The sequence below is a fragment of the Neolamprologus brichardi genome, chromosome 3 (assembly GCF_056152115.1).
Source record: "Neolamprologus brichardi isolate AB-2024 chromosome 3, ASM5615211v1, whole genome shotgun sequence".
NCBI classification, from domain to species: Eukaryota; Metazoa; Chordata; class Actinopteri; order Cichliformes; family Cichlidae; genus Neolamprologus; species Neolamprologus brichardi.
In genome coordinates this window covers 28,471,160-28,488,595 of record NC_142106.1, presented here as the reverse complement: position 1 = coordinate 28,488,595, position 17,436 = coordinate 28,471,160, and the positions used below count along the sequence as shown (strand labels likewise).

The 17,436-nt window shown below is 39.6% G+C and overlaps 1 protein-coding gene across 1 annotated transcript; it reads left to right on the top strand.

Annotated features, from left to right (window-relative positions):
- Positions 1-437: 437 nt before the first annotated feature.
- LOC102785574 (uncharacterized) lies at positions 438-14,108 on the top strand. The gene is made up of 11 exons (XM_087835810.1): positions 438-489; positions 2,601-2,819; positions 2,931-3,022; positions 3,705-3,924; positions 4,141-4,232; positions 10,942-11,037; positions 11,127-11,230; positions 11,368-11,476; positions 11,627-11,768; positions 11,850-11,876; positions 12,535-14,108. The coding sequence occupies exons 2-11, from the start codon at positions 2,618-2,620 to the stop codon at positions 13,077-13,079; spliced, it is 1,629 nt and encodes a 542-aa protein (XP_087691936.1). The 5' UTR covers positions 438-489; positions 2,601-2,617; the 3' UTR covers positions 13,080-14,108.
- Positions 14,109-17,436: the final 3,328 nt, after the last annotated feature.

Genomic DNA, 17,436 nt, shown 5'->3' with positions numbered 1-17,436 from the left:
TAACCACGAAAAAAAGTGTCGGCATGAAAAACTAATTAACTGATTAAACTCATTATGACTTCACCTTGACTGTCTGTCTTACACATTAAACGGCTTTTATCAGAAGCTTGTTTTAATATGTATTGTGCTACTGTTGTAATGTAAGCTACGTTAAATACTGTTATAAAAAGAAAGTCAGTTAAAAATATTCAAAATATCAGGAACAGGAAGATGTCAGCTGTGTTTGTATTTGTTTTCTGTCGTTATTCTTTCTTTTTTTCCTTTTTTTTCTCATGACGTTTGTGTGTTTGTTTCTTTTCCGTGACGTTTCCAGTAACCGAGTATTTCGTAGTGACGTGTCGCAACTCCTTACAGTTGAATTTAAAGGGCTGGTTTCGGGATTAATATGGAAAAAACGAAACTGAAACTGAACCAGAGAGGAGCAAAGTTTGGAGACAGCAGCAGATCGCACAGCCGAGGATCGAGACATTGCGAGATAAGAAGGAGCAGGTAGGCTGCTCAGCACTTTGGTGTTTACTTTTTGGAAAAGTCTCATGACAAAATAACCTGACAGTCTCACTAACACTCCCTCTCGTGCCTGCATGAGTGAAGGAGAATCAGATAATATTAAAATATTACGACTTTGTATATATCGCGAGTGATGGGAGAAGGGAGCCGGAGATCGACAGACGGATTGGGGCTGCAGCTGCAGTAATGCAGACGCTGCACCGGTCCGTCGTGGTGAAGAGGGAGCTGAGTGTAAAAGCGAAGCTCTCAATTTACCACTCGATCTACGTCCCTACCCTCACCTATGGCCACGAGCTGTGGGTAGTGACCGAAAGAACGAGATCGCGGATACAAGCGGCGGAAATGAGCTTCCTCCTCAGAGTAGAGCCGCTGCTGCTCCCCATCGAAAGGAGTCAGCTGAGGTGGTTCGGGCATCTGACAAGGATGCCTCCTAGGTGAGGTGTTCCGGGCATGTCCCACCGGGAGGAGGCCCCGGGGCAGACCCAGGACACGCTGGAGAGATTATATCTCTCGGCTGGCCGGGGAACGCCTTGGTGTCCCATAAGCTGGAGGAGGTGGCTGGGGAGAGGGAGGTCTGGGCTTCTCTGCTTAGGCTGCTGCCCCCGCGACCCGGCCCTGGATAAAGCGGATGAAGATGGATAGACTTTGTATAATATTATATATTATATGTATTTTATTTTGTGTAGATGCTGTGAAGTAATCTTGTAAGTGAATTAAAATCTAACAAGTTGATCGTTAACTGGTAGTTTGCAGAGTGCAGCACACAACGTTATATAGACACAAAGTTAACTCCAGTTAATTACATGTCGATCGTTTGAAGATAAGGAAGCTGTTACTGCGGGGTGTGTGCACAAACTACTTTTTTCCACTAGGCTGCTTTTCTTTCCATGGCAGGAGTAAACAAATCCAACCTGAAATACAAATACTACTCTTGGAGAGTCCTTTTAGCTCCTTCTAGTCCAGAGCAGGTGTCATGGTGTGAGTGTTTGTGCTGTGCAAAGGAAAATGTCACTTCCTCCTTCCTCACGCATGGTCAAACACTGAAAGATAGTTTTATGTATGGGTTTATAAAAAGAGACATGATATAACCATAAATTAATGTTTTATGATGACTTGCATCAATAAAACTAATTGCTAATTGCATTTATGTAGATCCCCATGTTATGTACACGACCCATGTCTTTGTACATTTATATTTGACTAAACATCATGTACACTATAACCACACATACACATACATTTTTTCTCCTACACCAAGTTGATTGGAATTAGACACAAACTTATGCAACACAACTCCAAACGGTTCATGTGTAACAGTCACTGTTACACATGAACCACTGAATAGTACTTTTGTCGCACTGTATAAGGGTCTTAGATTTGAATTCAGGCTGGGGACAGTGTGGCGTTTGCATGTTCTCCCTGTGCCTGGGGGGGTATTTCCTCCCACAGTACACAGACATGTTAGGTCAATCATGTTGCATGTTGTTTAATCTTAAGCCCAGGTCACTCTTGATGTAATCACAATGTAATCTTACTGAGACAAAACTCTTTAACTTCCTGTTTTCACTTGGCTAGAGAAATAAATAAATATCTCATTAATCTCATATGGATATGTATTTCTGATATAAGGACATCTGTGTTAGTAACTATGACAGCATTGCACCGAAAAAGCTATTTTTAACCTGAAACCCGTATTAAACCCATTAAACTACTGCACAAGTAGTTTGGTTCCTAATGTTAAGAAAAGCACAATACTTGAAATAATCTGGAAGAATACTTACATTTCCGAAAGTTTTAAACACAGCCAGTATGCAGTCTGTACCACAACTACTATGGTCACACGCAAAATAAAAATAAAAATGATAAAGCTCTCAATTTAAGTTTTATTGATAACCTGGCTATTAGAATGAAAAGAAACAGTAATAAGAAAACAGATGAACGAAAAACTTCTTGCCAGAGGATGTGGAGGTGTGGTGAAATTTAGGGAAAGATTGACATAGAGTTAAGGATGTTAAAGTAAATTAGACATCATTAAATCATACACCGCTCATTTTTGTATTACTCGCAAATATGTTGACAAAATTTTTTTACAGACACCCAACTTATCAAGATGAACGAACAGGTTTGCCACTGCGGTTGGACCAAACGTACAACTTACCACGGCTTGAGAGTTCACCAGGGAATGAAGGGATGCACGCCAAAGGGAATGAGGATCCCTCAAAGCGAACAATCCAGGTTCTCCCATAAACTGAGCTACAATGAACCTCAAATCAAAATAGAAGAGCCTTTTGAGGATTACTTCAAGAGATCTGGTGAGTGCACCGATGGTACAGCATTTGTGATGATGTAGGACCAGGAGAAATATCCTCACTAAAACTTCTGTTTCCATCCCAGTTTACAGTGACTGTCTTCTTTCTCTACAGTCTTTGAGACTCCACAGCGCTCTCATCAAACTACTGAACTTGAAGATTCGAGAGCTCGTAATTTTCTGCAATCTTCTATCGGTGGACAGCAGGTACTGCATATTTCTTAAGGACGACAATTCAGATGCATGTAAAATGTACTTACACAGAAGTATACATTATCAAACCAAAATAAAGCTCCTCATAAAGAGCACAAGGTGGCCGAAGACATAATTTTTCCAGTTTGCTAAGAATTTACAGGCCTTTTGCCTGCATTGTTCAACAGATTCATTCCTGATTTCAAAGTAAAACTATATAAACATTAGTTTCATTCTTCCTCCAAAGGTAAAGAGTATGTAACCTGAAACCCTTATTAAACCCATTCAACTACTGTACCTTTAGTATCACATTCTGAGTTTGGTTCAAAATGTTAACAAAAGCACGATACTTCAAATAATTTGGAACAACACTTACCCTTCTGACGGTTTTAAATACAGCCAGTATGCAGTCTATACCACGACTACTATGGTCACAAAAAATAAATAGAAATGATAAAGCTCTTAATTTAAGTTTTATTGATCGCCTGCCTACAAAAATGAAAAGAAATGATAATAAGCAAACAGATGAAATACAAACTGCTTACCAGTAGAGTGCAGAGGTGTGGTGAAATTTAGGGATGGATAGACATAGAGTTAAGGATGTTGTTAAACTAAATTAGACACGAACTACATCCTTAAGTCATACGCTGCTCATTTTTGCTTCACTGACAAATATGTTGATAATATTCTGTTGCAGACACCCAACTTATCCAACATGAACGAACAGGTTTGCCACTGCGGTTGGACCAAATATACAACTTACCACGGCTTGAGAGTTCACCAGGGAAAGATGGGATGCACACCAAAGGGAATGAGGATCCCTCAAAGCGAACAATCCAGGTTCTCTCATAAAACGAGCTACAATGAACCTCAAATCAAAACAGAAGAGCCTTTTGTGGATGACTTCAAGAGTTCTGGTGAGTGCACTGATGGTACAGCATTTGTGATGATGTAGGACCAGGAAAAATATCCTCACTAAAACTTCTGTTTCCATCCCAGTTTACAGTGACAATTGATGTATTTCAGCATTTTATGTATTTTAGCAGTATAGTGACCCCAACATCACGCTTAAACCATTTATAACTGATAACAGGCATAGAACAGTTTACAGTGACAGTCTTCTTTCTCTACAGTCTTTGAGACTCCACATCGCTCTCGTCTAACTACTGAACTTGAAGATTCCAGAGCTCGCCGAGTTCTGGACTTTTCTATTGGTGGACAGCAGGTACTGAATATTTCTTAAAACACCTAGACTCCCAGAGAGCAGCCGTTTGGCTTTTCTACATTTAAAACCCGCCTACCAGCCAAATGGCTGGTAGGATTTTAGCTAATATCCTGAACTGAACTGAACTGAACTGAACTGTGAACTGCTGCTTTTGTTATGTAAATAAGGTGGTGCTGAGCCACTTGGAGGGTTAGGGTTAGGGTTGGTTTGGGTTACCCTAACCATAACCCACAAGGAAACTTGTGTTTCTGTTTGCCATCTTAGAGAGAAATCAACACACATGGGTGTATTTCCTTTGTTGCTGAGATTTATTGATAAAAACAGTACAAAAAAACCCCAACCATTTGTACACATATTTACAAATAATAATAAAAAGTGAGTGAGTACATTTCAACATAATTATCAAAGACCAGTGGTCTGATTGATACCACAATGGACCACTGATCAATGGTCCACTGAAACACACAACCCTCCACACCTAGCCCTGGATTTATTGTTTTTATCAATAAATCTCGGACAGGTGGACTTCCTGGTGGAGCTTGCAAGAGAGTTGGCTCTCTTGCTGAAAATGTTGAAATGTACTCACTTTTTAGTGAGAGCCAACTCTCTTGCAAGCTTATTACAAATAATAATAAAAAGTGAGTACATTTCAGTTTGCCATCTTAGGGAGAAATCAACACACATGGGTGTATACTGTGGGTTTCCCAGGTTTGCTGACCAGCAGTCATGTAGTGATGGAACCCTAGTAAACCCCGCAAGATGACAATTTCATTGACCTCAACACAAAAGGAAGTTCACAGCTTTTAGCAGCTCCCCACCCCCACACACTAACAAAGAGGCAGTTGGCAGTTAGAAATCAGCAATCATTCACACACCCCCACTCCCCCACTTCTCAAGTAACAACCTAATTTACATATGAATTGATGCTAAAAGATTAGCCGATTTAGCTTCCACTTGGCTGACTTGGGTTAGAAAAGCCTGGGACTTCCAGTGGACGACCATTCAGATGCATGTAAAATGGACTCATTAAAGAGCACAAGGTGGCCAAAGGCATCATTTTGCTCATTTGCTAAGAATTTACCAGGCCTTTGGCTGCATCGTTCAACAGATTCATTGCTGACTTCAAAGTAAAACTACATAAACATTAGTTTCATTCTTCCTCCAAAGGTAAAGACAATGTAACGAGTTCCATTTGTTTGTTTGTCTTCCTGTCTTTCTGTTTCTTAGCAAGATGTTAGTTTTCAATATCATTTTCAAATTTTGTGTGATGGTTGATACCAATAACAGCTCCAGCCGATTTCATTTTGGTGAACAGAACTTCACTACAATAGGCCTTGGAGGACATGAGCAACTAGGATGACTAAGCATTTTACCTTGACCTTCTTTGTTTGAGCGTAAGGTCAAAGTTGACCCTTGCGCTCTGTTGCTCTTGTTGTAGCTTATAGTTGGCACAGCTCACAGCTCAGTAAGCAGCAATCAGTCTTAAACAGAAAGCTCTGTGTTTGCATACAGCTCAGTCAAAGCCACCACACCCCTAACTTTAGGCCCTTATTAATATCCACATAGATAGATCATATAGCCAATTTTTTAACAGGAAAACTGTTAGGAAGGGGGCAACTATTGTAGTTTTGTACCTGGTTTTAAACATGTCTTTTAATCCTATTTAGCCTGACATTTTGACACTAGAGTCTGTCTGTTGGGACTGAATCACTTTCGGAGCCATCCTCCAGTGGCCACTAGATTTCAATTTATTTATATACCGCCAAATCACAACAAATGTCGCCTCAAGGCGCTTCATAGATACAGAGAAAAGCCCAACAATCATATGACCCCCTATGAGCAAGCACTTTGGCGACAGTGGGAAGGAAAAACTCCCTTTTAACAGGAAGAAACCTCCGGCAGAACCAGGCTCAGGGAGGGGCGGCCATCTGCTGCGACCGGTTGGGGTGAGAGAAGGAAGACAGGATAAAAGACATGCTGTGGAAGAGAGACAGAGATTAATAACAGATATGATTCAATACAGAGAGGTCTATTAACACATAGTGAGTGAGAATGGTGACTGGAAAGGAAAAACTCAATGCATCATGGGAATCCCCCGGCAGCCTACATCTATTGCAGCATAACTAAGGGAGGATTCAGGGTCACCTGGTCCAGCCCTAACTATATGCTTTAGCAAAAAGGAAAGTTTTAAGCCTAATCTTAAAAGTAGAGATAGTGTCTGTCTCCCGAATCCAAACTGGAAGCTGGTTCCACAGAAGAGGGGCCTGAAAACTGAAGGCTCTCCCTCCCATTCTACTTTTAAATACTCTAGGAACAACAAGTAGGCCTGCAGAGTGGGAGCGAAGTGCTCTAATAGGGTAATATGGTACTACAAGGTCATTAAGATAAGATGGGGCATGATTATTTAAGACCTTGTATGTGAGGAGCAGGATTTTGAATTCAATTCTGGATTTAACAGGAAGCCAATGAAGGGAAGCCAAAACAGGAGAAATATGCTCTCTCTTTCTAGTCCCTGTCAGTACTCTTGCTGCAGCATTTTGGATTAACTGAAGGCTTTTCAGTGAGTTTTTTGGACATCCTGATAATAATGAATTGCAGTAGTCCAGCCTGGAAGTAATAAATGCATGAACTAGTTTTTCAGCGTCACTCTGAGACAGGATATTTCTAATTTTAGAGATGTTGCGCAAATGGAAGAACGCAGTCTTACATATTTGTTTAATATGTGCGTTGAAGGACATATCCTGGTCAAAAATGACTCCAAGGTTCCTCACAGTGTTACTGGAGGCCAAGGTAATGCCATCCAGAGTAAGAATCAGGTTAGATACCATATTTCTAAGCTTTTCAGCGCCGAGTACAATGACCTCAGTTTTATCTGAGTTAAGAAGCAGAAAGTTAGTGGCCATCCAAGTCTTTATGTCTTTAAGACATTCCTGCAGTTTAACTAATTGGTGTGTGTTATCTGGCTTTATGGACAGATAGAGCTGGGTGTCATCTGCATAGCAGTGAAAATGTATGCTATGTCTTCTAATGATGCTGCCTAGGGGAAGCATGTATAATGTAAACAGAATTGGTCCTAGCACTGAACCCTGTGGAACTCCATAATTAACCTCAGTGTGTGAAAAGGACTCTCCATTTACATGCACAAATTGGAGTCTATTAGATAGATATGATACAAACCACTGCAGTGCAATACCTGTAATACCTACAGCATGTTCTAATCGCTCTAACAGGATATTATGGTCAACAGTATCGAATGCTGCACTAAGGTCAAGAAGGACAAGCACAGAGATGAGTCCACTGTCAGAGGCCATAAGAAGATCATTTGTAACCTTCACTAAAGCTGTTTCTGTGCTGTGATGAACTCTGAAACCTGACTGAAACTCTTCAAATAAACCATTCCTCTGCAGATGATCTGTTAGCTGTTTGACAACTACTCTTTCAAGGATTTTTGATATGAAAGGAAGGTTGGAGATTGGCCTATAATTAGCTAAGACTGCTGGGTCTAGAGATGGCTTTTTGAGTAAAGGTTTAACTGCAGCCACCTTGAAGGCCTGTGGTACATAGCCGATTATTAGAGATAGGTTGATCATATATAAGATCGAAGAATTAATCAATGGCAGGACTTCTTTGAGCAGTTTTGAAGGAATGGGGTCTAAAAGACACGTTGATGGTTTGGAGGAAGTAATTATTGAAGTTAACTCAGAAAGATCGATTGGAGAAAAAGAGTCTAACTTAACATCAATGGTACTAAGAGTAGCTGTAGATAATATTACATCTGTGGGATGATTATTGGTAATTTTTTCTCTAATGATAAAAATTTTATTTGTGAAGAAGTTCATGAAGTCATCACTAGTTAACGTTAAAGGGATGGTTGGCTCAAAAGAGCTCTGACTTTTTGTCAGCCTGGCTACAGTGCTGAAGAGAAACCTGGGGTTGTTCTTATTTTCTTCAATCAGTGATGAGTAGTAAGCTGTCCTGGCTTTGCGGAGGGCTTTCTTATAAAGCAACAAACTATTTCTCCAGGCTAAATGATGATCCTCTAAATTTGTGACACGCCATTTCCTCTCCAGATTACGAGTCATCTGCTTTAGGGTACGTGTTTGAGAATTATACCACGGGGTCAGGTACTTCTGATTAGAGACCTTAGTTTTCACCGGAGCTACAGTATCCAGAGTCGTACGTAGTGAGGAGGTGAAATTATTAACAAGATAATCGACCTCTGTTGGGGTAGCGTTCAGATAGCTGCTCTGCTCTGTGTTGGTACAGGGCATTGACGATGATAACAGTGGCTGGATTATATTCTTAAACTTAGTTACAGCGCTTTCAGAAAGACATCTACTTTGATAAAGTCCACTCTCCACTGCTGCGTAATCAATTATTGTAAATGTAAATGTTATCAAGAAATGATCAGACAGGAGAGGGTTTTCAGGAAACACTGTTAAATGTTCAGTTTCTATGCCATATGTTAAAACAAGATCTAGAGTGTGATTAAAGTGGTGGGTGGGTTCTTTTACATTTTGAGAGAAACCAATTGAGTCTAACAACAGATTAAATGCCATGTTGAGGCTGTCATTTTTAGCATCAACATGGATGTTAAAATCACCCACAATAATTATTTTATCTGAGCTCAGAACTAAATTAGATATAAAGTCTGAGAAATCAGACAGAAACTCTGTGTAAGGCCCAGGTGGACGATAGATGATAACAAGTAAGACTGGTTTCTGAGTTTCACAGCTGGGGTGGACAATGTTAAGCATCAGGCTTTCAAATGAATTAAAAGTCTGTCTTGGTCTTTCATTAATTAATAGACTGGTGTGAAAAATTGCTGCCACACCGCCCCCTCGACCTGTGCTTCGAGATTTCTGGTAGTTAGAATGACTCGGGGGTGTTGATTCATTTAAACTAACATAATCATCCTGCTGCAACCAGGTTTCTGTAAGGCAGAGTAAATCAATTTGTTGATCAATTATTAAGTCATGTACTAACAGAGACTTGGAGGAGAGAGACCTAATATTTAATAATCCACATTTCACTGTTTTACTCTTTGGTTCAGATGTGGATACTGTATTGTTCTTTCTTTGTAAATGTTTAAGTTGTTTGTTGCTGGTTTTTAGTTTGTTTTTTGTCTTTTTGGAAGCAGACACAGTCTCTATGGAGATGGGTTTTTGGGGGGGTAGCAGGAGGAGAGAAGCTGCAGAGAGGCGTGTAAGACTGCAACTCTGCTTCCTGGTCCCAACTCTGGATAGTCATGTTTTGAGGGGTTTAATAAATTTGTCGATATTTCTAGAAATGAGAGCTGCTCCATCCAAAGTGGGATGGATGCCATCTCTCCTAACAAGACCAGGTTTCCTCCAGAAGGTTTGCCAATTATCTATGAAGCCCACATCATTTCTGGGACACCACTCAGACAGCCAGCAATTTAAGGAGAACATGCGGCTAAACATGTCACTCCTGGTCTGATTGGGGAGGGGACCAGAGAAAACTACAGAGTCCGACATTGTTTTGGCAAAGTTACACACCGATTCAATATTGATTTTAGTGACCTCCGATTGGCGTAACCGGGTGTCATTACTGCCGACGTGAATTATGATTTTACTGAATTTACGTTTACCCTTAGCCAGCAGTTTTAAATTTCCTTCAATGTCGCCTGCTCTGGCCCCTGGAAGACAATTGACTATGGTTGCCGGTGTCTCTAGCTTCACATGTCTGAGAACAGAATCACCAATTACCAGAGTTTGACCCCCAGCGGGTGTGTCACCGAGTGGGGAAAAACGGTTAGACACATGAACGGGTTGGTGGTGTACCTGGGGCTTCTGTTTAGGACTATGCTTCCTCCTCACCGTTACCCAGCCGCCTTCTTTCCGCAGCTGCTTGGGATTTGCCGGGGAACAGCTAGCGGGGCCTACGCTATCTTCGGCTGCACCAGCTACAGGGGCCTGGCTAGCTAAGGGTGAGAGAAGGGTGCAAAGCCGAGTCTCCAGATCAGTAATCCTGGCCTCCAGACCTGCAAATATGCTACATTTGTTACAGATATCATTACTGCTAAAGGAGGCCGAGGAGTAACTAAACATCTGACACAATGAGCAAGAAAGTGCAGAAGGGACAGGTGAAGTAGCCATGGTGCTAACGGGTCGGCTACGAGCTAAGCTAGCGAAACAGTACAGAGACAGTGAGTGAATACTTTGGCTATAAATTAGGTAGTGAGTACACAGAAAGTGTGCTTCGGATGAAGCACGTGAAGATTATACTGTGGGAAAAAAAAGAATGTATTTAAAAGTTGTTAATTAAACTGCTAAGCAAATAAGCTACTCAGAAACACCACTGTGTTTGAGCAGGAACAGGAAGCGATACTATACCACAGAGCGAGCGAACACCAAGTGACAGCTTGAGGAACTGCTGTTTATGAGAATTCATTTTCCAGCCCAATATTAATCAGTTCACAGGTTGATTAATGATTGGATTGTTTATCCACCATTACATTAACATTTGCAGTGTCCAGTGACATGCTTCATGTGTGCTATCATCTCTGGTACAAGCTCAAAGCAGGAACTCTTTTAAAAGTGCTATACAAATACAGGCAAAAAAAATGCTCGCAAACCTGAAAAACACAAAACTCGTGCCAGCAAATCTCAGCATAACAGTCGACTCTCTTTTTTTTAATCTCATTATAACTTGTAAATATTATACGTGTCCTTTGTCCTCTTCCAAGGCTAAACAAGAAAAACGGAAAGCTCATTTACAGCAACAAATTCATATCAGAGAGCACAAAATGGCAGAAGTCAGATCATCAGTAACAGACTGCAAGGTAAAGACTGTAACATATGTTTGATTTTTTTGTTTTGTTTGCTTTAATATCTTTGCTCAAAATCCTCCATTCTGTTTGACGGCTTTCAGGCTATTTTGGATGCAGAGTGGCTGGAAGTCAACGATTTCTTCTCAGACATAATAAAAGTTGTGGAGGATGCTCGGCAGCAAGCCCTTCAGCCTCTGGAGGAAAGGTTGGTCCTATGAGATTATGTTGCAGTTAGTCTCTCAGTTCATCAGTGAGGAACAGCTTAACATCACCACGGAGATCCTTTGTGTTGCTATGGTGCAGTACATTTGAATAAAACAGGCTCTCTTGTGCACACTCTAGGAGACGGAAAGTCAAAAGGGACACTCAGGATCTCCTCCAGAAGCTTCAGAGAGAAATTGATGTGCTCAAAAAGGCCATTGATGAGTCAAACAAAAACCCAGACTTGGAGGTGAGCTTTGAGGACCTGAAGTCCATCTTCTGGTCTTTTGAATACTGGAGCATAAAAGCACTTAAAATAGGAAACATTTAATTTCTATTCTGTGTCAGTTCTGCTTCATTTAAAATCATTACATTTAATGATGTCTGCACACATATACAGGTTTCTCCTCTAACAGGCCTGAATGACTCTAACTGGAAAAATGTACATGTTGACACTTTACTGTCCTTCGGCACACTGAGAGCTACGACTTCAACAATGATGAAGCAAATTCACAAGGAACTGGATAAACTCTCAACTATCGGTGAGTCTTTTGATTCATCATGACTTGTGTTAAAATCTATACTTGATTTGCTGCATCTTACTCAGATTTCTACTTCCACAGAATTCAAGAGGATTCCTACATTTGCAGGTGTGTATGTCAAATTAAAAACAGTATTAAAATAGAAAGAAATGGCAATTGTTCCAAATTTTCATTGTAAATACACACAAGACACACACTGATGGACAACAGACGAGTCCCAGATGTTGACACTGACTAACAGAAGGAAACAGGTGCGGCTCAAATGTTGAAAGGATGGATCCTCAGTTTCTTATTGGAAAAAATCCTTTGGGAAATTATCATGTTTGACCTAAGTTATAACTGATTTCAAAATAAAATCCCCATGATACTTACAGTATAGGTATTTAGATTCTTTAAACTCCGGCATTTAAAATAAAAACCTCTTGTGATGTATTAGATGTAATAAAAGTTTTTATTGTCCAGAATTGGACTCTTCTTGCTAAGTTTTTGTTAGATATGAAAATTCATATGTAGTTTACTAAACTAAAATCTAATTTTCTTATGTAATATTCAAAGGTCATTTAGAAAACAATGTAAAAGATCATTTTAAGATTACCAATTTTAATATTTTCTCACTTGTTATCTTTTTATCCAGTTAATACAAGTAGCTGGTGAGGTGTTGAAACTGTATGACATGAGTTATATTTTTTTCTGTTGATGATCTCTTTCTAGTCGTACTGTAACAATAAAATCATCTTTTTAATCACTTGTATTCCTTTGACTGCAGTGGACGTGAAGCTGGACCCTACCACCGCACACCAAAGACTTGAAATTTCTGATAATGGGAAAAAAGTGAGAGATAGTGGAAATATGTCGACAGATCCTGATTCTCTGCAGAGGTTTGATGTATTTGGAAGTGTCCTGGGGCTCAACAGGCTGTCCTCTGGCAGGGCATACTGGGAGGTGGAGGTCAGGAATAAGCCCGGGTGGGATCTGGGTGTGGCGAGACGTGACGCAAACCGCAAGGGGAAACTCTCAATCAATCCTGACAATGGTTACTGGGTTGTTGTACATTATGAAGACCAGAAATATGCAGCCCTGACAACACCACCAGTGAGCCTTTCACCTAAAAAGAAACCTCAGAAAGTCGGGGTGTTTGTAGATTACGAGGAAGGTCTCGTGTCCTTTTACAATGTGACGTCTCAGTCTCACATCTACTCATTTACTGAGTGTTTGTTCGGTGGTGAGATCCTTCCATACTTCAGTCCACATCTGAAACAAAATGAGAAAAACAGCAATCCTTTGATTATCACTGCTGTGCAAAAGCAGTAGTAATCACAAGCACTGGATCTGGTGCAGTGAATGCATCACTGGTAAGCAATATATGTGTCCAGGTGTGCAGTAACAGTTTAATGTTTTTTCTGTGTTTAAACAGAGTTTTCTTACCTCTCTACCAGGCTTTTGCTTGCCCAATTTTCAACATTATTCATTATAACATGCATTGATGAAGATCTCCTGACTCAGGTTTTTATGTACTATATTTTCTCACTTTTATTTTCATTTGAAAAGTAAAAACTAAGTCTTACATACAGCAGTGCAAATGTATGAATTTACAGAAACAATTGTTAACATGCGTGTTGAAACACCTTTTGCAAAAGACAGAAATGACAAAATATTTTATAAAGATAAAGCTGTTAAAACACTTTAGACACCATTCCTGTTTCTTTAAGAAAAAACATTAGGACATATTATGATCAAATGATGTTACGTACTGATCACCAGTAACTGGGGTAATTCAGGACTCAGGATCTGTGACACACAGGGGAGCCAGGGATCAAACCACCAACTATGCCAATAGCAGATGGCCTGGCTTACCAACTAAGCCACAGGGGCCTTTAAAATGTTAAGTTAACTTTGTGCAATTAGGGTTATATCATATGTGTGCTTTCTTAAGAGTTGCGAGACTTGAAATCTCTGTGTGCCTGTGACATTTGGACTCTGCTGTGTACAGCTGTGATCCCTTCCACCGCCATACATGCACACATACTCATTTTCATATAAAAAAAATCAAAAAATATTTATAACCATGAAAAATTAATACCTAATCCTAGGTGCTTTGGGCATTTTGACCCCTTGAGTGATCTGTTGGTCCCCACAAGTACAGTAGCATGCCAATCTCATGTGCTAAAAAGGTGTCTAAACATGCACACACCCAGACACTTCAGCACTCTCTTCCCACAGCTCTGACTATAAACGCTGTTTGTTTTAATTGTATAACAAAGGATGGATTACGGGTTCTTCTTGTTGTGTTTGGCTGATTGCCCATCACTTACTGAGTCAACAAAATGTTTACTTACTTACTCTTTGTACCTCTGTTTTACAGATCCTTTTTGTAACTATTTCAATCTGCTCAATCATTTGTTTCATTTTGTAGTTTTGCTAGTCAGACTTCTTACATTGTGGTCTTCAGGAGTCACTATATGCCATTTAATAGATGTGTGTAATATATTTTATGACATCAGATGTACAGAAATGAATAAAATTGTCATTTAGGAACATTTGTTTTGCATTTTTTTGTCATGATGTTACCACAAATAGGTTTTTTGGCATATACATATAATGTATCATTATTATTATTATTATTATTATTATTATTATTATTATTATTATTATTATTATTATTATTAATAATAATAATAATAATAATAATAATAATAATAATAATAATAATAATAATATAACAATAATAATAACTATAATAATAATAATAATAATAATAATAATAATAATAATAATGATCTCATTTAGGTAAACGTGGCAGTAACAACAGGGTGATGCTGCTTTCATCTCCTTTGAATTGAAATGTGTCCCAATAACCACAGTTTATCTTTACAATATTCACTTCTGACTTTACTGCCCTTTTATTTGTTTCTGTCACAAACACTTACCTAATTTTCTCATAGTTATTTTTTTAGATATCTTGCTTGATCAGATGTGCCTAGAATAAGGCTCCTTGAACCATTATAAGCTTCATTCTGACCTGTGATTCTCATCAAACAGTTCCCCTTCACCTGGTCCTCTCTATTATCGTGTAGCAGGTTCTCCTTAGAACCATCCACAAAGGCAGGGAGTTATTGAAAGACTCCATCAAACCCTGATGTTCTTGTTGCATGCTTATTATACAGAACTGGATCCTGACTGGGAGGAGAGACTGCCGTAGCTCATGCTAGCAGCAAGAGAAGTCACCCAAGGTAGTACTGGGTTCAGCCCATATGAATTGGTTTTTGTTCACACTGTTCAGGGCAGGAGCAGTTTTACAGGATGATTGGAAGATCCTCCCACCTCCTGTAAATCTGGCAGACTATGTTAATGGCTTTAGAAGGAGGTTGTATGAAGCTGTAAAACAGGCAAAAATTCAACTGAACACAGATGAAAAAACTGTTTTACTGTAGAGCTGAAACACTTGCGTTTAGTTCAGGGGACAAAGTGTTGGTACTGCTTTCTGTTATTAATGTGTCCATATTCTGTACTGCAGCAGGTGTCAGATCAAAATTACCTGGTTGCTACTCTTGAACACAGAAGGAAATCACAACTTTTTAATGTAAACCTGTTAAATCTCTATCATGTTCCTGTATGTGGTGCAGAGGATGTGACATCAATTGTTGTGGCAGCTCTTTCAAAGGGGTTGGTTAGTGGGAGGGTTGAAACTGGGGAGGAATGTTTGGCAGCGTTTCTATCACACTTTACTGGAAAAATAAGATCAACTGAAGTCTGATGTGAAGTACATGTTGATAATAATCAACACCTGACTTTTAGACTTACTCTATTTTTTCTTATACATATTTTTTTATGGCTTGTGCTTTTATTATTTTTTTTATTTTGATATGCATTTTATATTACCCCCGTGTATTAGTGGCATTGACCTGTGACTGTGAGTATATTTGATACTTTGCTAAGGCCTTATAATACTCGTGTTACTTCTCTGTCTCTTATGTTAAGCACTTTGGTATACCGCTGGTTTTTAAATATGCTCTATAAATAAAGTTTGTTGTTGTTGTTGTTGTAATGCCGTAACTTCATGTTCAAATTGATCATCCCCATGCTTGTACAAAAACCAGATCTGACCTTTCAACCCTGTACCGATTGTCGTAAAGTTAACCAGGTCACAAAGATGGATTCTTTCCATTGTCACGTGTCAATGACTGTGTGGACGGGATAGTCTCAGCAAAATTTGTCAGTAAATTTGACTTGTTAAAAGGTTACTGGCTGTGTTCAGATGCAGGCAGTAGCGGTTTTTGATACGGGCGACACGGGCGGTTGCCTGGGGCAGCATCATGGTGGGGGGTGGCATCACGGGCATCAGCAAAACAAAATGTAAAAAAAATTGCTCATACTCATGTTTTCTATCGCCCATTTGCTGGGAGTAAGGCCGCCGATAAGTTTCTCAAAGCATTTATGCAACTGGACGATAGTCATTCAGGCAGCTCACCATGTTCTTCTTGGGCACTTGAGCGATAGTGGGTGACTTAAAGCAGGATGGTATAATAGACTGTAGCAGTGAGAGGTTGAAGATGGTGATGAGAACACTTTAACAGTCTTTGTTGTTGTTACACTCTCAGTATGTGTGAGAGTATGAGAGGTGTGTGGCCCTCCAATTCTGTTCCTTCTCCAAATATACCCCAAACCGTGTTGTCAAAACAGTCCTGTAGGGCTGTGGTGGCTTCTGCGGTCCACACTACTCGATAGCGGAGAAGGAAGCATTGGCTTATGGGCTCTATAAAGTTTTTGAAGTGTATGCAGGGGCAAGTGATAATCCTATTGTAGTTAACACAGATCAAAATTTTCATTGCTCTGAGTCTGGGGACCCAGTGTTTACGTGTTTCTGGTTTTGAATAATTTTTTGATTTAGCATTGTTCTTGGCATTGTTATTTGTATTTATATTTTCCTTAATTCTCCCCTGTTATATTTGTTAGTTTCTAATCTTCAGGCTTTGTTACTGTGCCTCCTCTGTGTTCCATGAGTCATGTCAAGTTAGTTGTGTAACTATGCATGGGTGTGGTATTTTTTGTGAACTGATTTGTGTATATGTGCATTTGTTATTATTATATTTTTTCTTTAAGTGCCATGTTTGAAGCACGTGCGGGGGTTCTACCCGGGTGTTAATGGTAAATCATTCAGTCCCAGTCTGCTGTCACATATTGCTTTTGCTTCATGCTGGAAATGGAAAATAAATAAACTCATCTATCTCTCTGCCTCTCTCTTCTTTATCGTCCAGTGAGGAGGATATGACACTTTTATGTGTTCAGCTTAAAAAAACATTTTTTAAATGACCTGCGTGCTAAATGAGGAGTGTCCTTTGCACACAAAGCCCCACCTGATAAACACCTCCACTTTTACACTTTAGGTATCAAAAATAGATTTTAGCATCTATATGTCAACTGTTTGTATTTGTTTTTCTCTCTCTCTCGTTTTTCTTAAAGAATGAATGAACGTTGTTCCTTTTTTCCCCCTCATAACGTTTATTTGTTTGTTTCTTTTCCATGACGTTGCAGTAACCAAGTATTTTGCAGTGATATGTCGCAACTCCTCACAGTTTCGGGATTGATTTTGCCGAAAGGAAACTGAAACTGCTGAATCTTTATTAGAGAGGAGCAGAGTGTGGAGAAAGCAGCAGATCTCACAGAGGAG

What these genes read in the sequence shown, in the direction of transcription:
- LOC102785574 (XM_087835810.1), top strand. Translation starts at nt 2,618, where the DNA reads ATGAACGAACAGGTTTGCCACTGCGGTTGGACCAAACGTACAACTTAC. An exon ending in TTTCTATTGGTGGACAGCAG is followed by an intron (nt 4,233 to 10,941) that starts GTACTGAATATT and finishes TCCTCTTCCAAG; the next exon opens with GCTAAACAAGAAAAACGGAA. An exon ending in GAGGATTCCTACATTTGCAG is followed by an intron (nt 11,877 to 12,534) that starts GTGTGTATGTCA and finishes CTTTGACTGCAG; the next exon opens with TGGACGTGAAGCTGGACCCT.